The following is a 23,723-nucleotide window of genomic DNA, read 5'->3' as shown; positions in this document are numbered from 1 at the left end:
ATTAAATAGAAATAATATAAATCACAATCAAATAAATCACAAGAAAATAAATTACAACAAATTAAATTTGCTAGAATTAAATTGCGTAAATTAAATTTCGAAAAATAAATTGCTAGAATTAAATTGCGAAAATTAAAGATAGAGTTGGAACGAAGGTACTGATAACGTCCAAATCCACCCTATTAATTAGAATGGGCACGGTCGTATGCAAATATAATTTACCCAACTATGAGTCGGGGTCGAATCCCACAGAGAACAATATGTAGGTGATTTAAGCAGATTAGGAATTATCACTAACAATAGCTATGCCTGAACGCATCAATGGTTGTTTTTGATAAAGTTTTTATAAAATATGGAAATATAAATTCTAATCTACAAAGCAAGTAAATTGATCAATGGCAACAAGAATGGAAGAAGGGAAACTACTTCTCAAGTAACGATCCAATCTATTTCACGAATTGTAAATAATAGCAAGTTTATGTTATTTAGCCTCGGATAATGACTCTAAATTAACTTCTTCCGAAGATTAACTAGACTACCCAATTGAAGATCCCTCAAGCAATTAGGAGCATTAAGAACACCCGAATATGGCTACAAGTGGTATTGCCTATTCCTAGGTCAACTTCCATTAGATGAGGGTTAACGCCCCAAATTCATGTTAATTATTCTATCCCAACTCCGTTCTTCCTCTTCCGAGTTTCAAACAAAGTAAATGGGCGAGTTCAAAGGTTAGCTAATCCAATGAAAACATTCAAGAACAAGAATAATTAAAATAGCAAAAACTTACTTGATTAAGAACAATGCAAATGAATAAATAAGCACAACAAGAGTATCAATCTTAATTGTCACCAAGAGATTTCCATCAACAAGGATTAAAAAGAAGAGAGAACATTTTTGTAGGAACCCTAGCCTCCAACTTGTGGGAGCTGCCAAAGATCCTGATGTTTTGCCCTCATTTTCTATTTATAGGGACTGGAATGGAAGAAATCGTCAAATCCCAGGTTCTGGTTGAAAATTGCCGAAAATCCTTCATCGCGATCGCGCCATGTGTATGCGCGATCGCGTGGATGACGTCAGCTTCCCCTGCTCCCTTAATCGCGATCGCGTGTAGATCCTGCGCGACCGCGTGGAATTAACAACGCGCGTAGGCGCGATCGCGTTACATTCCAGCGCGATCGCGTGGAGTACAATTCCCGCGTGGGCGCGATCGCGTGGGTACTCTGCGCGATCGCGTAGAGTATTTTTCCACGGCTCTTTTCCAGAACTTCCAGTTGATTCCAGTTTTGCAACTTTTTTGCTTGTTTTCCACACTTAGGCTCTAGGGACCTCGTATTACCTGAAACATGACAAAAACTACGTAAAATGACATAGACTTGCTTAAAAACAAGTAAAACTTATAGTTAAAAAGCATCGATTGTGGTGTAAAATCACGCCACATCAGGTACCAAATTGCCGGATTAATTTCCAACAAAGCGAAGGCGGCTAGAATTGCAAATCCACCAAAGCTACTTCGGATTGTTGCAAAATCACCAACTCCACCAACAATATTATAATTGCAAAATTAATAATTGAAAGTTGAAACTATAATAAGACTTTGTGGCTAATTATTGCAAAGTAACTATAATTGAGAGATTGAGATTTGAGAGAAAGATGAAGAAGAGTGAATTGAAATGAAAATGAAGAAGGGTTTATATAGGGGTGAGGGAGGGGTTAAAGTGTTAAAAAAAAAAAATTGGGGGCCAAAAATTAAGAAAATGACCGTTTGGCAACGGCCATTTTTGCAAATGGACCGTTGCCAACGGTCCATTACCGAGGCCCAACGGCTCTTTCTTTTTTTTTTTTTTTTTTTTTTAATTTTAACCGGTTTAACCGGTCCGGTTCCGGTTAAAAACTTTTTGGAGCCGGACCGGTTAACCGGTTATACCGGTTCCGGTTTCGGTTCCGGTTTAACCGGTCCGGTTACCGGTTAAAACCGGTTACAATGAATCGATTGACACCTTTAAGTTTGAGCCATAGAAATTAAGAAACTCATGATAGGGAGTGTACGTTTCTCAACTATATGATTTTATGTGACACGAGTTTAAATTAATCGATTTAGTGAGTTTTGAATAGAGATGGTTACGTTATTCAAAGATGAAAATTAATATAACTTAGAAGATCTTGATAATAAAATAGACAAGTGGAATAATGCTATAGTCTATACTAACAAAAGGGGTGTAGAAAATGTATATTTAATTGATGGGGTCAATGTTGCTTAAAATATAACCAAATGGAATTCCAGGTAGGAGTTTGGAATATTTTATATTCAAGTCCTGAAGTTTCCATGACTACTTCTTTGATAGAATATTCTTACTTTATTGAAATTAACTTTCTTAAATCAACCACTCCGCCCCCAAAAAGTTGTGAGTTAGTCAACCTCCACATGCTATCAAGTTTGGATCTTACTTTTTGATCTCCTTCTATTTTGCTTCAAATTGACTGTGTTAGCAAGAACTATATATTAGCTTAATATTAAAATTGACACATGTACTTGTATGAATTTTTATTTTCAACCTTTAATTTCACGGGTTCTCAAGTATAAATTTGAACTTGTATAAATTTATTTGTTGATTTATACGCCTCTGATCATTGATCTAGCTGGTGTAACGCTGATATGGGACTAATCAATTATTGTTGTCTAATATTAGTACTATTATTCATAGTATCGTTGTATGCATCACCATTATATGACATGTTTTGAGCTTTAATATAAACTTTTATTTAGCTTAATATCTAGATTGAAATCTGTATTTGCACGAATTTTTATTTTCGACCTCCAATTCCACGGGTTCTCAACCATACATTTGAACCTGTACAAGTTAATCTGCTATTTTAAACGTTTCTGGACACTGATCGAGTTGATATAATGCTAATAACTGCGAGTTGTTGTTGTTGTTCTTATTGTTAATACTACTATTCTTCATTATTAACTGAAAAAGCAAAATAATTAATCTATTTTTATACTAATAGACATCAAAGTTGTCAGAAGAAAAAATAAGCTACATAAATGTTGTGCGAAGGAAATGCAGCAGAATGTTGAAAGGATATTTTGGTGCATGAAGTATTCCGCGTGCAGCGCTTGGAAGGACAGTAGATGTAAGCACTATCCTAATGTTAGAATTAGTGGCTGATTCCACAAATCAAACTCATGACTTATTGACAATTTTACCGTTGCTTTTAGATTCCCTTCAAATGAAGCATAATGTTACCGGTGTAAAAATGATAATCATAACATAATAGTACTATGGAATAAGGTCAATGTGCATGTACGTATCAATTTACAGTTTTTTGCATGTTTGACAATGACTAAAGCAGAAAAGTTAACCACTTTGCAGCAGAGCTTTTTCCTCTGTGGAAAGAAAATACACTTTTTAGTTCTAAAGATTCAAAATAAAAAAGCAAACCTTTATTACTTCTAGACATTCAAAAAAAAGCAAACACATTTGCTTTTAGAAAGAAAACAAATTGTACTTTCTACCCTAATTTTATGATAAAACTTGCCAATCAAAATCCTAAAGCAAACTTTGAGTCTTGGATCCTTGACCTTTTTAGAAAGGAGAAAAGGGTTAAAGCTATTGTACTAAAAAAAATATCTTAATATTATCCTCCGTTGTATTTTTGAGTAGTTGTATCCTTATCATAAATACATCATTTTATTTTTCCTTGATTATAATGGAGCTTCAATTTGAAGTATGATGGAGGGTAATTTCAAATTATAATTAGTAGTCAATGGGTAAACTTGAAGATATGTGAAATTCACCCCATCTACGTTAAAGCTCAATTGAAAATACAAAATGATTTGCTAACTTTGGAGGTATGAATGAGCCCGGGTATAAAGGATAATAAAATTAATATATTTGGTATTATGAAGAGGTAAATTTGAATCATCTCTAAATTCTGTGTAAATAGTAAATGCCTTCTACATCAACAAATGCATAAGAAATTGAAACATAACAATAATGATGTAAAAAGTATTGAACCTCATATATATGAACAACACTGAGGCATGTAGTGTCATGAACGTAATATTTTCCTGAGGTCTCGAATTCGAACTATGAGAATAGAAAAAGTCTTGCTAGAATTACGCTCCTCGTTAAATGTTTCATATGCAATACAAATCTGGATTAGTTAAGTTCGTGCGTTTTGGATACTAGATGATTATGAAAGATCTTCAAGTTCGTCCATGGTTTGGTTGCACAAAGTGGAGTTGTTTTCTTATCTTCGAAAAAGCACTGACAGAGTAGTTATTTAGTAGCTATTAAAATAGATTAGCTTATAATGGTTCATGAAAACCTATTTAAAAAAATACAGCTAACGATCATTGTCTGCCTATGGAAGTTTTTTCTAACATGATTTTTCAATCATGGAGGCGATAAGCTAACTTTATTTCATGTGAAAACGTTAACAAAAGATCTAATCTCCTTTCAATTCTCAGAATTCAAAACCTACCTAAAACCAGGCTTTTCAAGAGAGATTGCTAGAAAATATGTCTCTTTTCTAATTCAAACGTAGCTAGCTAGGCCTCTCTCCCGGCTTGAGGGTGTAGCTAGGCCTCTCTCCCTACTTTAGCATGTGTTCTATGTGAAGGAAAACATTTTTAAAAAAATATTTTTTAATTTTCTCACGTTCGTTTGGTCAAAATTTTTGAAAAATATTTTCTTTAGGAAAATAAGTTTCTTAAAATTGAGAAAATGACTTCCCTAATCAAAGTAGGAAAAACAAGTCCACAATTGACATTTCACCAACCACCCAACACTCCCTCCCTCCCCCCCCCCCCAACCCCAACTACCCACCACCCTCCAAAAAATTGTTTTAAAAAAAATGGTTTTCTACGACTTACAACCCCCCAAAAACCCCTCCAAATTATTTTTTTAAAAAAACAAAATGTTTTGAAAAGTATTTTTTTTTATTCTGGTTTTTCTACGACACCCACCCCCCTTGCCCGCACCCCTTTCCCTCTCCCGAATTTTCTACTTCATATTTAATTTTACCTTTATAAAAAATTTATAAAATGAAAAGTTGCGCGCGTGGTTAAATTTGGTGTGGGGTGGGGGTGCGTGGTGGTGGGGTAGATAAGAAAAAAAATCCATTTTTTATAAAAGTAATATAAAATATATGAAATAGAAAATTTGGGAGCGTGGGTGGGAGGTAGGGTTGGATAGAGCGGTGGGGTGGGGTGGGGGTGGTGTGGGGTAGGGGTGGGTGAGGATGAAGTGTGTTGGAGGGTGGTGGTTGTGTAGGGGTGGGATTTGGCAAGGGGTGGGGTGGTGGCTGGTGGGGTGGGGTTGGGTTGGTGGGGCATGGGTGCTATTTTCCAAAAAATATTTTCTACCAACCAACCGAACATGAAAAAATAAGTAAGAAGTTCACTTATTTTCACTAACCAATCGAACATGAGAAAATAAGTAGAAATTCACTTATTTTTTAGGAAAACATTTTCCTCCATACCGAACACACCCTTAAAATAGATAAATTTGAATATATCTACTAAGTAACAAAAAAGAAAAAGAAATTTAATTTATAGACACGGATAATGTCAAGATATTTTACACTATCAATATATTCTAATTTTCTATAGTATGTTAGCTATCATTTTTAACAGATTATTGATTCTTTTTATTTCTCACTCGGTGCTCAATACATGTTTTAAGACTCGACTAATGAAATTCGCTGAGAAAAGCCCTACTTTGAAGGCGTAAAATGCTCGCCTCCTATGATCGCCTTGTTTCTACAACTTGAATCTGTGACCACTGGTTATACTCGAAATCAATACATCTAATTAAGTATAGGAGAACGCTTACGACCTCGGCACAATAATTAATACGTACAATTTAATTTATAATTTTCTTATAAGAGATATGATGTGAATACTTCTTTTACTAGTAGATAAAAATAGTAAGTACAACTCAAAAAAAAAACTAAAAGAATATCATATGCATACCACAATATGCCACGTGGACCCACCACAAGGTTTCTCTAATCATCACGACATTTCTGTATAGCTTTCTGGCAGAAAATGATCTCACGAGCTTCAATGCTTTGGGTCTTTAATATGTTTGCATGTGATATGCTTTCATTATTCAGGTGCACTTCACTATTTAGGGCTCGTCGAGCAGGGGCGAATCAAGAATTTGTGAAATATAGGTTCATCATTAAAAAAGAAAAAAAATGTATTAATTGGGACTTGATCCCTAGAATTCTAGGTAAATAACTCAGTGTTCAACCAAGTGCACTATTTAGCTTTTTTGTAGCATGTGTTCCAACAGATAATATTATACGTACTAATTTTAGAAAATATATACATTAAATATCTAGTTTTTCAGAGAGACCATGTGTTCACGTGCCTAAATTTTAACACCTAAAATTGCCCCTGCCGTCGAGGGTGTTCACTTGAACACCCACCGCGAAATATTACACTGTATATATAAGGTATTTTTAAAAAATTTATGTACATATATAGATTTTAAATACCCTGAGCACAAGAGAAGAAGTTGGTTCAGTGGTTTAGAAAATTCAAAATTCACGTTGACATAAGAACTAATGCATCTATAACCAAAAATTTCGGATTCGATCTCAATATATGAAATCACTTTTGATAGAAAGCGTTTTACCAATTTCTGGCCTGAATACAAATTTAATCGAACCATAACACAAATAGACAAAAAATCAACAACTCCACTAGAAGTTGCAAAGGTACTCTTCTGATTATTCTCTATTCATCATTATTTACAATAAAGTGTAGTTCATCTTTGGCTCGACTTTCCTCGTCTATTACTTGTAACTATTTGTCTTGTTTTACTTGTTTCATCTTATAAAAACTTGATTCCTATGACTTTGTTTCTATCACCCATTAGTCTTTTTTTTTTTTTTTTCCTTTTTAGACTCAACAAGATTAATTTAATTAATTTAAGCTCACCGGCTTGGTGATTATGCTTATGCACCAATTTTGTTTTTAGTCTAAGTAAAGAATTGTTTTTTAATCCTGTAAAATCCCTAGATTTATCTCATCCGTTAGAAATGTTCTTCTCTGATGTATTTTTTGTTTTGATTAGATGTATTATTGGTTACACCCTCTTGTTTGCATGTGTTTGAACGAATTTTGTGAGACATAAATAAAGGAAATTAGGTTGGATTTATTCTGATAAGACACGAGAAATAAAACATAAAAAAAGTGTGTTGTTTCTCTTCCAAATGAACAGAGACGAACGAGTATTTATAGCCTCTTTGGCTAAGCTTATTTTTCTTCAAAAGTACTTATATTTTTTAATAAGTGCTTATTTTATAAAAGTGAGTCTGTTTGGAATGACTTATTTTAAGTGCTTTTAGGCATTTTTATAAAAAAAAGTGCTTTCAGTACTTATTTTTAAGCTAAAATAAGTCAAAAGACATAAGTTAGGATTTCTAACTTATGGCTTATGACTCATCCAAACAGGCTCATGTTTGGCAAAGCTTTTGAGAGAAAATAAGTGCTTTTGAGAAGTAGCAGAATCTGTTTTTCAGAAGCTAAAAAATAGTTTTTGCCTAAAAGCACTTTCGAGAAAATTATATTTAAACACACTTTTTAAAAGCTTGATCAAACACTTAGCCAAATAGGCTATTAAGCTCTATGAGTTCGACCTTTAAAATTTTAAGTATTAAATTCATTGTAATTTTTTTTTTTTCGTTATGAATTCAAATCTACGCATCAATACATACTGATCAAAGCCAGTCAATTGGGAGGATGAATTATTCATTTGTTGCCGACTTATATGCAGACAATCAGATCACCTTTTACTTAATTATAAGTTAACTTCTTCATAAAAATTAATTGATAACTAACCTGTTGTCACAAGATGAAATTCGCTAATAGTGTAAAAAGAATTACTATCAGTTGGCAAACTATTTGTTTGTTACCTTCTTTTACCTTCAAAATGAAAAGAAAGGAAAAAAAAAAAAAAAACATGCTGTTCGAGTTTGCATAAATAAGACATTAATGGAACTTGAATGGGGATGGGGGTGGAAATATAAGTAGCAAATCTCGACTTAAAGTCACACTTCTTTTATAATTTTATTTCATACGGATAGAATCTTGAATATTATTCAATGTTTAGGAGGATATTTTGGGTAAGCTTATGAGTAATAAGTTGATCAAATTAGTTTGTAAACACCTCTTTTAATTTAGCTACGCTCTTAGAAATTACTGAAAGTATTTATACGCCATAATCAACGAAAAAACATAAGTTGATCAGCCCATAAAACTAATGACTTTCTTTTATTATCAGCACCTTTATGCTAACTCGCTCCCCATTCCATTTTCATCGGTCATCCTTCTCTTTATACACATACTTTTTAATTTATTATTTAGAAATAAGAAATTTTTACTTGTTGCAACTTCTTTTAAGACCTAATTATTAATAATAACTATCCTTTCATTTAATTATAATTAGTACCATTCGTAGCTACACCAAAAATACATAAAATTGGAATGGCTGAAGTGGTTATTGGGCAAGTCTCTCCCCCTGCCATCCCAGGTTCGAACTTGGCCAACAACATTGTTGGCCGAGTTCGAACCTGGCACGCAAAATACACAGCTTCTGCGTGTGTTTGAAGACCTTCAAATACACACAAATTCACACGTATTTTGTTGTATGTTAGCTACGAGTTGTAATTGTGAAATGATAGCTACAGTTGGTAAATTTCACCTTTAAGATAGTTATTCTTGTAAGTTTGCCTAAAAATAACTCTAAAGATTAATAGAGAATAACTCTAAAGAGTTAGAGGATCAGATGGGGACACTTTTTTACAAAGGTGGAGTATGATTGGAGACCAAAATTTTGTGGAAGATGTATCAAGATTGGACATGATTGTGCTATGCAACTACAACAACCGCCACAGAATCCTGAAGCTCCTAAAGAACAGCCCAAGAAATAGCAAAATCAGAGAAGGAGATATCAGAATAAGGGTAAACAAACTTGGAATGCTAAAATGCCTAGCACATATGCAGCCACAACATCAGATGTCCAAAATGGTACTATATCAGAGGTAGCATCTGCAGCCCAAGTCACTCAAACTATTATTTCTCAGGCAGCAAGTGTACCTAGCATACTACCCGAACCCCCATCTAAGCAAGTGGTACAAGGACAAACCCCAGAAGCAGCAGCAAAAGGGTCTATGAGTTATGCAAAAGCAGTAACATCTGTTAAAGCTGGTATATCTGAGTTACAAGCTAATGCTCAAGAGTTGTCTACATCTGTCCCTCCTGATGCAAGGGACTCACTTCAACTCTGATGTCTTGGGTAACATGGAACATTAGAGGGACCAACAAGAGATTCAAGCAAAAGGAGTTGGTCACCTATATAAAGAATAACAGTGTCAAATTAGTTGGCTTAGTAGAAACTAGAGTTAAAGCAAATAATGCAACCGATGTACCAGGCAGGATTGCTCCTGGATGGAACATTATTTCTAACTATGAACATGTTATAAATGGAAGGGTATGGGTATTATGGGACTCAAATGTGTATGAGATTATAGTATTACATAAAGGAGCTCAATACATCCACTGTGCAGTGAAGGGCAAATAGACAAATATGGAATGTCACATGACTGTGGTATACGGATATAATACAGTGGAACTCCGGAAAGATTTGTGGTCTCAATTGCATTTACTTGCTGCTAGAACTCCATAGATCATCTGGGGCGATTTTAATGCTGTGTTAACTACACAAGACAGGCTCCAAGGTAGCCCAGTTACTCCTCATGAGACTCAAGACTTCTCAGACTGTGTACAGGCTCTGAATTTAAGTGAGTTGATGTGGAGTGGTGACTACTACACCTTGTCTAACAAGCAGAAGGGCCCTACTAGGGTGCATAGCAGGATAGACAGGGCATTTGGTAATGTCGAATGGATGCTAAAGTATGGGCAACTGGGCGTAGAGTATGGTCTGCCTCATATTTCAGATCATGCACCTATGCTCATACAACTAAAAGAGGCTGAATCTTGCAGTAAAATCCCATTCAAGTTTTTCAATGTTTGGAGTGAGCATGAGAGCTTCTTGCCGCTACTAAAGGAAGTATGGAGAGGCGGGACACAAGGTGGCGTTATGAAGAATATTTGGGACAAGCTGAAGACTCTGAGATACAAGTTGAAACAATTGAACAAAGCTGAGTTTCAAGGGACTGCTGAAAGAATAGTCCAAGCCAGGACTGCATTGCTGGATATTCAAAACAAACTTAGCTCTCAATACTCTGATCACCTGGTGGATAAGGAAAGGTTAATGGTAGCAAGATTGGAAAAATGGTCACTAGTGGAGGAAAGCATCTTACAACAGAAATCAAGGGCAACATGGTTGAGATTAGGTGATGCCAATACCAAGTACTTCTCTGCAGTAATGAAAGAGAGGCAAAATAGAAAGACTATTTCAAAACTAACAGCACTTGATGGGAGGATATTAGAAGATAAAGGGCCAATACAAGATGAGATCATTGCTTTTTATAAGTCACTTATGGGTACTGCTTGCTCTACACTGCCTGCAGTAAACCAACAGATACTGAAAATGGGACCTGTCTTGATGCATGATGAACAGGTTGAATTATGTAGGCCAGTTACTGATCTTGAGATATACAAGGGTTTATGTGATATTGGGGATGCCAAGGCACCAGGGGTGGATGGGTATAATTCCCTCTTCTTCAAAAAATCTTGGGAAGTGGTAGGGAAGGATGTATGTAAAGTTGTACGAGAATTTTTTGAATCAGGGAAATTGCTAAGGTGAGTTAATTGCATAGCAGTAACTCTACTATCTAAGGTCCCAAACCCAGCAAACATCAAAGACTATAGGCCCATAGCATGTTGTTCAGTTCTATACGAACTGATAGCTAAGGTGATGGCATCCAGACTCCAGAAAATAATGCCTAAGCTTATATTTGATACACAAGTAGGCTTTATTCCCGGAAGAAAAGTTGTTGATAATGTCCTATTGGCACATGAACTAGTCAAGGCATACTCCAGGAAAAATATTTCACCAAGATGTGTCATCAAAGTTGATATCCAAAAGGCATATGACACTGTAGACTGGATTTATCTCAAACAGGTGCTAGAAGGTTTGGGTTTTCCTACCAGATTTATAGGGTGGATTATAGAATGTGTATCAATAGTTAATTACTCAATCATAGTTAATGGAGAATTCACAAGGCCCTTTGATGCTGCTAGGGGTCTTCGGCAAGGAGACCCACTCTCCCCTTTTCTATTTGCCATAGTAATGGAGTACTTGAGCAGGATTTTGAAAACACTGAAGCATGATAAGAATTTTAAGTATCACCCAATGTGTTCCAGACTAGATATCACACACCTCTCTTTTGCTGACGATTTGTTACTGTTTGCCAGAGGTGATGAAACTTCAATATCTTTGCTACATCAAAAATTCAACACATTCTCAGAAACTTCAGGCTTGCAGGCAAATCTGTTTAAAAGTGCTATATATTATGGAGGGGTGAATCCTGAGGTGCAACACCAGATCCAACAGGTGCTGAGGTATAGTCATGGGGAATTACCTTTTAAATATTTAGGGATTCCCCTGGCCACAAAGAAACTGAAAATTATACAATGGCAGCCTTTGGTAGACAAGGTAGTGGAAAAAATAACCTCTTGGACTGCTAAGAAACTATCTTATGTAGGCAGGATCCAACTAGTGCAGACAGTAATATTTGGGATTGAATCTTACTGGGCTCAGATGTTTATTATCCCTTCCAAAGTAATGAAGACTATAGAAGCTCATTGTAGGAGTTATGTGTGGTCAGCAACTAATGTGATTACTAAGAGGTCTTTGGTTTCCTGGGATAAGATGTGTGCCCCAAAAGCTACAGGTGGCCTAAACTTAATAAACATAAGGGTCTGGAACAAAACAGCAATTATTAAATCATGTTGGGAATTGGCTACTAAGACGGATGCACTTTGGATTAAATGGATCCATAGTTACTACATTAAGGACCAAGAACTAATGCTTATGCAGACCCCCCAACAGGCGTGTTGGATGGTAAGAAAGGTATTTGAGGCCAAATCACACCTCCACCTTGTCAATGCTGGAATTCAAAATAAGAAAAGTATCATAAAGCAGGTGTACTTACAACTACTTGGTGATCTACCTAAAGTAACATGCAGAGGTTTAATGTACCAGAATCAAGCAAGGCCGAAAGCTGCTTTTTGTATGTGGTAACAGCTACAAGGGAGAATGCTCACTTCATATAGGTTGATCAGCTGGGGCACATCTATTAATCCTACTTGTACTCTATGCAAGCTGGTGCAGGAGACTAGGGATCACCTGTTTGCAAAATGTACTTTCACCAGGCACATTTGGAGTAGATTATGTCAATGGCTACAAATACCAGGTATGTATCAGACATGGAGTGACATGCATCTTTGGCTCATCAGTGTCACCAAGGGGAGAAGTTACAAGGCACAATTATATAAGTCCATATATGCAGAATTCATTCATATAGTGTCGCTGGAGAGAAACAACAGGGTGTTCGAGAAAAAAGAGTCCCAAGCGGATGCTTTAGCCAGACAAGTAGCATGCTTCAGTAATTACAGAGTTGCAGGTTATTTGAGGGTGTTACTCAGTCAATTTAAATTCTAGATTCATTGGTAATCATCATGATGTGTTCATGAGATAGTGAGTAATATGAGTCTCTTAGGAGAGGTTGATGTAGGTAATGAGGTTAGTTAGACATGAGAATAAGCTGATTGTGTTAGTCTGCTTGCTTTGTAATTATTTCACTTTGCTGGTTAATGAAAAGTTCCTTAATTACCCAAAAAAAAAAAATGCTTGTTATCATTTTTTACCACACACATTAATTGCTTACTATCAATTTCAACACTTTATGCTTATTTTGTAAAATCAATTTCAGCATTACAAGTATTTTTCTTACTTATCAACTACTTTCTATCAACTAACCGCCCATTTTATCAGCCTAAATCACCAGTTGTCCTAGTTATAAAGACATTCTGAAGTTTGCTTGAAGTAATTGCTTGGCTATGGACTTTTAAGACACAGCAACTTGGATATTGTCTATAATTGAAACTGGTACAACCAGATTCATACACGAGTAGAATGTACAAGTTGCAGCATTAATACGAAGGAATGCTACTTCTTTCTCATTCAAGTGCACAAGTGCAGCAGTCAGCAAGACTACAAAATTCTCTCGTTAAATGATACTCTGTTGATTGTTACATGAAAATCAACTTTTAAAAATTCCATATAGTTAACAAAGTGAAGCACTTACAGTAACAGGGAATGCCTTCAACACGTTTAACTAGGGGTCTCTTTGGTATGAAGAAAAATGTATTCCAAAAATTGACTAACTAAACATGGAAATTTTGGAAAACCAAACACACCCTAGATTTTCAATATTATGTCAGTCCCTGCAATTACATTTAGCTACGTCAAAATAAGGCCAAGTCTTTGGTTCAAAACCAGGCATTACAACAAGCATATAACACGCAAAATCATCAAACTGCATAAGGAAAATCTACAATACGCACACAGGATTAAGTAACCTATTCAAACTAAAAGATTCTCCATGATGGCTTTACACTCGTATTTTCCTCAATCAACTCGATAGAGCAGGGGAAAAGGAAAGTCATTGTGGTTATCGGGTCCCTAATGGGAGTGTTTGGTTTGGAACAAGGTTATCCTGATTATACTGGTATAGCTAATACCAATAACCAAACACTTGATAAATGTAATCCCAAATTCTATACCGGCGGGGGGGGGGGGGGGGGGGGGGGGGGGGGTTAGTAAACAATCCCTACAAGTAAGAAGTCAGTGAAACTAAAAAAGGAAAGGGAGGAATTGAGCAAATCTGCAACTGTAAGGGATGACAGCATAGTAAGTTACATCAAGTGCAATGCTTTTCAGTTCAGCAAAACCCCAATCACAAGAATCAACATTGGACAGCTATATAAATTTAACAGTTGCACATAAAGTTTGTAATAGCATTAATCATCAGCGCTTCGCAAATTATGCACTGTATTAGCTGTTAAGGCAGCTATACTGCGAGATTAGTTTAATTTAAAAATAAGGGATAAACAGTGCCTGTTAATTTTACAAAAGAAAGTTGAAGTACAAATTTCATTACTGAACAATTTTACAAAGGGGAAACTGTATTGCCACAAAAAACCGATGCCAGTTTTATAATTTACCCAGAATATGCTGCAGCTGGGAAGTCAAATAGGTGAAAGAAAACCAGTGTAAGAACCACCATTGTACTTCAACCCCTTTAGAAAACCAGAATTTATCTGGGAACAAAATTTGGTATTCTGGATACCAAAACAAAGGCTACCCTTATCCAAGGTTTCGGTTGCTGAAACTTCAGGATCAGAATATTTCCCAGTAATGCCGAGACTAGCATTCAAGTTAACTGAAGCTGGCTCTGTGATAAAACTGCAAAGACATAAAATACCAGAGGAAAAAAAAAGGATTACATATGTAAACGAATAAACAAAATGAAACAGCGCCAGCACGAAAAAAAGCCTTGAGCAAGCATCTTCTGTAAGCCATGAAAAATATTAACAAATTAATCTTGGGGTCAAATCAGCCGTATGTTGATGATTAAATGATCATATACGCTAGTATATCAGACCATCTCGCTTACATAGCAATGTTTTATGAAGACAAGGGGTCTAAATCCCAAGAAAGCTCAACAATTTAACCACCTCAAGCGTATTGGTTTATGTTTTGTGGAGTCTATCAATGTAGCAGAACACCTCCACCTATTTTAGCGGCATCGTTTACTGAAAGTATTTCATTTCTCTTGTAAAATCTTACAACCCCAAGGGACATCCCCTTCCAACCAGTAAAAGAACATGCTTTAATACACTACACAAAAATATGTTAGTGTGAAAATGAAATATAATCCAGGTGAAAAGTGTTTTTAGACAGTATACCTAGCCTCAAAACTTGTGCTGTTAGAGCTGAAAGCATCACATATAGCAGAGGTTACCCATGGGGCAAGGTATCGACCCTTAATTTCAACACTATAGCACATCCCAGAAGATGGTTGTTGATTAGGCTCAGAAGGCACATTTGACTCAATTCCTTGAAAAGCTACCTGATCAATTCTCCTGACCTCCTTGCATCTGACCTGCAGAGTAGGTAAGATGATATCTATTTGCATTCTGGATAACACACTTAGAACACTATAACCAGCTTAAGACAGAATATATTGAGAGATTATAGAGGATACCACATTTATGCAATAACATCAAGAATAACATATTGAGAGATATCTTTTGTGATGTAAACAAGTAATAACCAAATGTTCATGGAAGGGAAAACCAAGAACAGTGTTACATTGAACCCACACATAAAGTCTTTGTCACAATCAGGACAATAATGTATATCCGGTTACAATCCAGGTATTATCTTACTAATCACATTGTGATCGTCTTATAATCATGTGTGATCTTATCTCCACACAAACGACCCTACAGGTCATGGACCAAGCGCAACTTGATGACAAGCTAAATGAATAAACAAGATTACACATGAGTCATAAAACCAACCTCGGGTGCAGAGAGCGCAGCATTCTCAAATGGGATAGGTGAATACAACACAGGGACATCCACACCACTTAGAGAAGTTAAGAAATATCTGAAAATTTGGAAAAACCGCAATTTAGAGCAGTGAAGATCATAAGCAATTGAATATAAAACAAGTGGCATAATATGATGGAATGAAGCCAACTAAACATCCATTATCAACAACGAGTTTACCGATAGTTCAATAGAAAATCATATAAAGAATGAACATTCTTATTTCCAGTGAATGCCAGTAGGGAATCCGGCCTATTATCCACATCGGACATTGCACTCCGCCGCCTAGTCTGCATAAAACATTAAATTCACCAGTTAGAAAAAATGAATATTATAAAACCAGTATATAAATGAAGGTCCCTCTTTTTACAGCTTAAGCTTTTAAATCAGTTTATTCACGCACTTCAACATATAAGCAAACAGCGGTCCTTAGTTCGGCCTCACCATCACCTACTAATGAAATAATTCCACGTGCTTGGCCCAAGAGAAATAAAAAATTATGTGGGTGGGTAATATTTTGAACAAAATAAATAAATAAAAGTGTTAAGTGTAATATTCTAGCAAGCACTAAAGTAATCTCAAAGCACAATCCATCACTATAATTACTCCAAGATTTCCACATTGAGAAAGTTAAGTTCATTAAGGCAAAGAAAAACAAGACATTAACATAAAAAAAGATACTCAATGCGTTGAACAATTCTCCCTTTCTTAATACTAGGCATGAAGAAGTCGGTCAAGGAATCTGATTTCAATAATACAAAGCTTTGCTCTTTTCAGAAAGAAAAAAAAAATACAAAGCTTTGCAGGCAAACTTCACTGCTGGATTTAATTTTCCAGGTGAGTCTCAACTACCTAACAATTTTACCTGGCCCAGATTTTGTTTCTCAATCTCTGAAAGCTCAACCAGTTCTTCTGTACTAAGCTCCTCCAGCTTTGAGTGACAAAGCGGCATAGAATAAGAAACATCCTACCATCCACAAAAGATCGCAATACATAATCAGCTTAACAGATTATGTATCCAATAAAAGCACATAATCAGAGCCAGAAGATAGGAAATGAGTTCTTTTTTATGTTATTTTAAGAGCATGAAGCTGCTTCTAGCACAGTATATTAGTACAGATTACAACTTACAAGTGGCTAAAGTTGATGCCGAGTCTTAAAGGAGCTAGATAGAATAGTGAATACAAGAAAACAGATGGACTCTTTGGCCTTCCACAGCCATTGAGTTAAACAAATACAGTTGGGAAAATTTATTTGAAATTGAAGTTGGAAAAATAATTATTTGAAATTAAAGTTAGAAAAAGTGTCGAAGTTGAACTTGTGTTTGGATAGTTGAAGGTTTTTCTTTCTTTCAAGCTTCACACCTAGTGAAGGAATAGCCCCAAACTGACCAAACCCATCATCAAAACAGAATAACCAGCACCATTCCACAACAAAAATAGAGAACTTTTTCTTATAATAGTGGTTTTGGGCCAGCGTGTGTGCACCTCCTAATTCATCAGTACCTGCTACATGCCACAAGTACGGCTAACAGGTAATCTGTCTACTGAGGCTTAGACAAATGGAATCACCCAACTTTTTTTGCCTCTACTTGGATTCAGACCCTGATCTCCCATAGTCCATTCCACTTCATTGACCTCTAAGGTGCCAACAAGAGTAGAACTTATGTATCAGTTATTATCAGTAAAGAAGAATGATTAGAATTTGACTCGGGGAGTTTCCTTGTCACATGTATATGCTAGTTGGCTTCTTTATGTTGAATAAGTGACATTTTCTAGTATCACTCAAGTAGTAATGTTAAAGTGTTGAATATACATGAATATTTAACATGCATTTTCAACAGATAGAGATTACATGATGCAATATTTATACACCATGCATTTGCTTCTCACTTAAAGCCCTGAGATCCTATTGTCCTTTAACACCTTTTGCTTTAGGGCTCCAATGTATAGATATATATGGAACTTCTCCACTGGAGCATGTATGAAATTTCTAAATCTGTGTGATGTTATCCCTCGGAAAATTTGGATTTATTCAAATCCAAACTAGCATTACTTGCATATCACTACATCATATACAACTCGGGAACTTATTGTATCAGGTTTGCAGGTCACCAATTCCCATTGTTGAAGTGTGTGACCATCTCATCTAAAAGCTTAAGCTATTGGAGAGAACTCACTTTTTTATTTACTTAATTATATTCTCAACACGCCCTCTCACGTGCAGACGTGATTCTTTTCGTGGCCCAAACACGTGGAAATCCTTTTTAGCAATTGATGGAAGTGAGACTCAAATCTGCCTCCAACACCATCTGGAACAGTGTGACTATCTCATCTAAAAGCTTAAGTTATTAGAGGGAAAAAACTTTTTTATTTACTTAATTATATTCTCAGCACCCATATTCAATACAACAACGTAAAAGTAGAGACCAAATAGGCCATAAACGAGCAGGATAATACAAGAACAATACTTGAAGAATTCCTTGAAGAAATAAGCAAAATAAGAAGCATCATATATTCATCATCTTACATGTTCTTTGAGTAATGACCTCAAACCCCGGGTTGACTGGGATATATATGCGTTGCAAACACATCTTTTTTCCTCCGAATAAGAGCTGGTGAACATGATCACAAACTGAGCAGTGCAAACTGCAAAATTTAGAACAGAGAGAACATAAATACATAAAATTCAGATCAATATAATGAAGCGGAAAAAAGGCACTCCCCCCATTTCATTTTATATCGGTGTTTGACTAGGCAAATCATTTAAGAAAAGAAAAAAGGACTTTTAGCACATACCAAAAGTACCCTTAGAACTTATTGTCTTAAACATACCATTAGAAGTTTAAGTTTTCCAAATATAGAAATGAGTCATTATTTGTCAGACAGACTAATAGGAAAGAAGGCCATATAAAATGGAACAGAGTGAAAAAACTTTAAGGTTTAAGCTACCACGAAGCTGTACCCACAAACAATTGCATCTTTGTATAGTTTTAAAAAGTAGTTAATATAGAAAAACTAAACTCACATGGTTTACGCATTTATGCTAGATTATGCATCACCTCATCCAAAGAAATCCAATCTTATTCAGGAGTTGCCTTTGTTGACTTTTTGGGAGCGAAAAAGGGTAGTCAGGCAAAATAAATAGTATCATCGGAGTGGACTGTCATTAATACACCATTCAAGAGTTCTTAAAGGCAAGTTATGTATAAGACAAGAAAGTTAACTAACATCACTAGTATCAAAACCAACAATGATCATTAACACATAATAATGGAAAATACACGTGAAAAGGACAGAAAAGTAGGTAGTAGAACCATGGCTTCCTTCTAAAACAGAATCTGCTGGAATCACTTCGAATAGTTTCTCTATCATTACAAGCAACATAACTAGGCTGAAAACAGGTACATGTATACGTGTTAAACAAAGCGCTTGTGGACAAATATCAGAGAGTATCTACTAATAAGACCTTGTTGCCTGATGGGATATCAAAAACCAAGCAATAATATCATAAAGAATTCATATCTTGCATTTCTTCCTTTACTAAGTAGCAGATACCCATCCTAAATCGCCACTATTTATAAGTGTGAAGTCACATGAAACGTGAAGAAAATAAGAACTGCGTGTCAGTCATAAATGGAACATAGAAGGTGGTTATTGAAATGGTTATTACCGTAGAAGATGCTGCAAACATTCCTCCGAAGCATGTAATATAAACTTCGAAACGAATCCTGCCATGCTAGCTGCCTTTCACTTAAAAAGTCCAGTTGCCCTATTATCAAAAGACAGAATTCTACGGTCAGGAGCGAAGATAGCAGGCAAAGGTAGGACTGCAGAAGAATCCAGCAATACCTCCCGCTGAAGCAGACAAGGTTAAAGCTGATATAACTGAAGGCGGTAGAGGAGACTGGGGATACATCCAGGAATGCAATGACATTGGATTAGTCGCTTGGGAAACAGAAGTCACTTCAGATAAACAGGCCTTCTTTTGATTCGTGAAACATTTAACTGAGGATGTGAACCTCGGCATCACATTGCTGGTGCCACAATTGATCAACCTATGAAACCTAAAGGATTATACAAGACTTAATTAACCTTCGAAAGACAACATCGAGGAACACAATTCAAAGTAATAAGAGAAGAAAAGTACTGCATAACAAGTATAGCTAATACTCAGACGAAAAAGTTAAAGGCAACTCAAATATTAGGCTTTGATTTGCTGTTACATAAGAAGCAAAGACACAAAAAAGTGGCAATGTGCCAATATTGCATATGTATCTAATACAAAACACACCTTGGACAAGGGCCCAAAACATGGTCAGCCACATTCAGAATTCTCTTCAGTATATTTATCAGTGGACACATCTAGACATGCGGTAACACTTGCCATTTTATTGGAACACATTTTAAGGCATTGTCAAACGATATTTACATCTCTCACTTCTTATAAGGTTATGCCACTTGGTTTAGCTTACTTGTTTGCCATTAAGTCTTACTTAAGTATGTGATAAGAGTAAACTATTAACTCTCCTCAAAAGAAATTGTATATATCACTTCACTATAAACTTAAACCACTTAGACAAACATCATAAACAAGCTCAATAACTCCAGGTCCAGATAGTGTGAGTATTTAAACTATCTTGCGATTTTTGGAGGTAAATGAACTTCCAGAGAGCACAGATTCTTTTTATGAGTTAACACCAAGAAATGGATATGGACAGTTTTTCCAACAATTAAATGTAGATATGCATTGCTATCAAAATGGCTCATTAAATAACTAAATCAATTAACTCACTGCTCACCAATTGATGGAAGATGAGGACACGACTCGTATATTACTTTTCATCGTCAAATCCAGTGGGGTCATCTTGCATGGGACATGGAGTTCTGAGCAGAAATTTTTTGACCTAATACAACCATCAGTTTCAGAGGATTCAGCAATTTTAGCAGAAGCACCTAGATGCTCATGAGTAGCCAGTCCTCTTAAGGCTTTGTCCTACCAATAGAAGATATGAGGTTAATCCTTAGCTTTATCATAATAAGTATACAGAGCGATTAAAGAGGATAGATGCAGGCAATAGTAATTACCATATCAACAGTAGACAAGCCATGTACATCTTCACTACCCAGTGACAGCTCAGTGACACTGCGGAAAGTATTCTCACTGCACCTTTCGCTTGTGGTACAAGTCTCGGTTCCAGGATCTTTTCCAGTTACAGTTGAAGCAAGAGAGAATTTTGGGCTTTAAATGACAATATACAAAAAATTCATTAAATCAGCAGCAAGAAGAGACAATAGCCAATACATTCTACAAAGATCTAATACAATTCTATGTATTTACCATTTCGATCGCTGTTGATTCTCAGCAGGGAATGCTGAAGAAACAGAACAACTTTTAATACTACCACTATTCGCTGGTGGAATATTTTCCTGCCAGCAAGAAAAACAAAAATATGTGAAACATGTGCAGATATATAATGCGTTCTAGAGGAGGGAAAACACACAAAAATGTACTCCCTTTGTTCCAGTTTATGTGACACTACTTCTTTATTAGTCTGTTACAAAAAGAATGACACATTTATATTTTGAAAATAATTAACTTTACACTATCCATTTTACTGTTAATGAGAAGCTTTTACAGCTATACAAATGTTATGTCATGTTAAGGCCATAAATTTCAAATGTTTTACAAGCACACAAGTATTATGGCATGTTTAAAACAACAAGTTTCAAAAGTCTTCATTTCTTTCTTGAACTCCTTATCGAAACAAACTATGTAACATAAATTGGAACAAAGGGAGTATCAGTTAAAGCATTTGCTGGATTACATAGATTCCCAAAAAAAAAAATACACATTGACAATAAAAGTAAAGTAAACTAACATTGACATTTTCTTTTTTCGGAATCAACTTTAGCCTGATGCTGCTTTTTTTGACAGGAAATAGCTCGTCCACACGTGTGTCAACATATCTTGGGTTCTTCAATGCATCACACCTCTTGGGCCCTGGGAACACACCACTGCTTTCGAACAAGTGGATGGATTTGGTGAGTTGCACTTAAACAAAGTATAAGACATCTGGGAACAAAACTTACCTCATTGAGCCACCAATTGGGCCAGCTGATTCATCCACAAGTTCCACAGTACTCTTTCTCTTCAATTGTTCTCCCTGTCATATTCAGTGATGTCAACAACAAAAGTAAAGAAAAGGGCCAAGGTCTTCTAGGGCTTCAAAGAGGAAATTTTTAATTTTTTTTAATTCACATTTCAAGACTAATTTTCTATGCTAAATTTCTAATATCCTACTCTTAAGCACGAACATATTCATTTATAATGCTTCCTTAACAAATAATACATACTTTGCAGTTACTTTTACTGCCTAGGGCGAATTATTCAAGACAAAGCGCATAACGCCTTAGCGTCCTGGTGCCTGCACCAATTTCCCGTCAAAGCAAAGCCACCAAGGGCCTTTATTGCACCTAGCTTCAGAACTTAAGCATGCCTCAGGCAATTCTTTGACTATAACAGTCATATTCACATATGCTAAAAGCCAATGAGTATCCATCTTATATACTGTTTGTATTAACAAATAGATAACTTATGAAACAGGCAATAATTTCAGTTTCACACCCGATGTATCCATCTTATATACTTTTTATATTAACAAATAGATAACTTATGAAATCAGGAAAAAAGGTACTCACGCGCAACTCCGAAGGAGTTTTTCGTTTCAATGTGGTGGCGGTGGTGATCTTAGAACCACCACCCCCACCAAATTTAAGTGTATTCGATTGATGTACCGGACCCGCAGCAGCAACCTTCGCCATCTTCTTCCACTTCAACTACCTTCTTCAGATATCACACATCCAAGGAAAAAAGGGAGAAATCACATACCAATAAAATCTGCAACCAAGAAAAAACAGTGAAAACACATAAACTATGTTTATATACCATAAAAAAACATATTTTTCATACTTACTATCTGAATATATTGGATTTAAGGCGGTAAAATAACAGCAGATTAACAAAAATTTGAGCAAATACCTAACAATTGTGATTGTTCGAATCACCGCTAGTCCTAAATAATGTTAGGGGGGAAAATCAACATAAATAATGCTTATATATCACAATACGCATATCCGAACAAATTGGATTTAAGGTAGTAAAACAATAGCGCATTACCTAAAATTTGAGCTAAAACCTAAGAATTGTGAATGTTCGAATCATCGATAGCCCTAACTAGAGTGAAATCACATACATAATGCTTATATATATCATATAGAAAACATATTTTTCATACTTACTATCTGAACATATTAAATTTAAGGTAGTAAAACAATAGAAAATTACATAAAATTTGAGCAAAAAACTAAAAATTGTAAATGTTCCACTTTAACTAACAAATACATTCTTCAGATATCACACATCCAAACAAAATTATTAAAAAAAAAAAATCAGTAAAAACCACATAAGTAATGCTTATATATGATAATACACACATTTTACATACTTCTAATCGGAAGATATTGGATTTAAGGTAGTAAAACAATAGCGGATTACCTAAAATTTGAGCAAAAACCTAAGAACTGTATATACCTTCTTCAGATATTAAAAATAAATAAAAATGCAGTAATCCGATACCAATAAAATCAGTGAAACAACAACAATAATGCTTATATATCATAATAATACACATATTATACATACATCTAAGCAGAACATATTGGATTTTTTAAGTTAGGAATACAATAGGGGATTACCTAAAATATGAGCAAAAACTTAGGGATTTGGAAATGTTAGAATCATCGATTTTGCCCTAAATAGTGTTAGGGTGAAATCGACGGTGACGGAGGAGAGATTTTTTTTCCGGTGTTGGCTTCTGGGGAAGTGGAGACTGGAGGGAAGTGGGAAAATGAAATAAGTGAGAGAGGGATTTGAACAATTTTCACTTTCCCTCGCAACTGTTCGGGTCGGGTTGACAGTAGTGGGCCGGGTATGGGTCGATAGTTTCAGTTTCAATCCCATAGCCCATATGTCGACCATGCCTTCGTTGGGGCCTCATGTAGGGGTGGGCATGGTACGGTATTTGAAGTTTCGGTCCGTTTCTTTTTCCGTCCCCCTG

At 35.6% G+C, this 23,723-nt stretch overlaps 1 protein-coding gene across 1 annotated transcript; it reads right to left on the bottom strand.

Annotated features, from left to right (window-relative positions):
• Nucleotides 1-13,972: 13,972 nt before the first annotated feature.
• LOC132625967 (uncharacterized) lies at nt 13,973-23,520 on the bottom strand. The gene is made up of 15 exons (XM_060340652.1): nt 23,362-23,520; nt 22,306-22,504; nt 21,697-21,770; nt 21,486-21,621; nt 20,945-21,033; nt 20,692-20,845; nt 20,406-20,599; nt 19,456-19,670; nt 19,277-19,375; nt 18,134-18,252; nt 16,470-16,571; nt 15,785-15,894; nt 15,575-15,662; nt 14,957-15,153; nt 13,973-14,453 (listed from the first exon to the last, which is right to left on the bottom strand). Exons 2-15 carry the CDS (start codon nt 22,426-22,428, stop codon nt 14,237-14,239), a joined length of 1,917 nt encoding a protein of 638 aa, XP_060196635.1. The 5' UTR covers nt 22,429-22,504; nt 23,362-23,520; the 3' UTR covers nt 13,973-14,236.
• Nucleotides 23,521-23,723: the final 203 nt, after the last annotated feature.

The sequence above is a fragment of the Lycium barbarum genome, chromosome 2 (assembly GCF_019175385.1).
Source record: "Lycium barbarum isolate Lr01 chromosome 2, ASM1917538v2, whole genome shotgun sequence".
NCBI classification, from domain to species: Eukaryota; Viridiplantae; Streptophyta; class Magnoliopsida; order Solanales; family Solanaceae; genus Lycium; species Lycium barbarum.
This window is presented reverse-complemented; position numbering and strand designations above follow the sequence as displayed.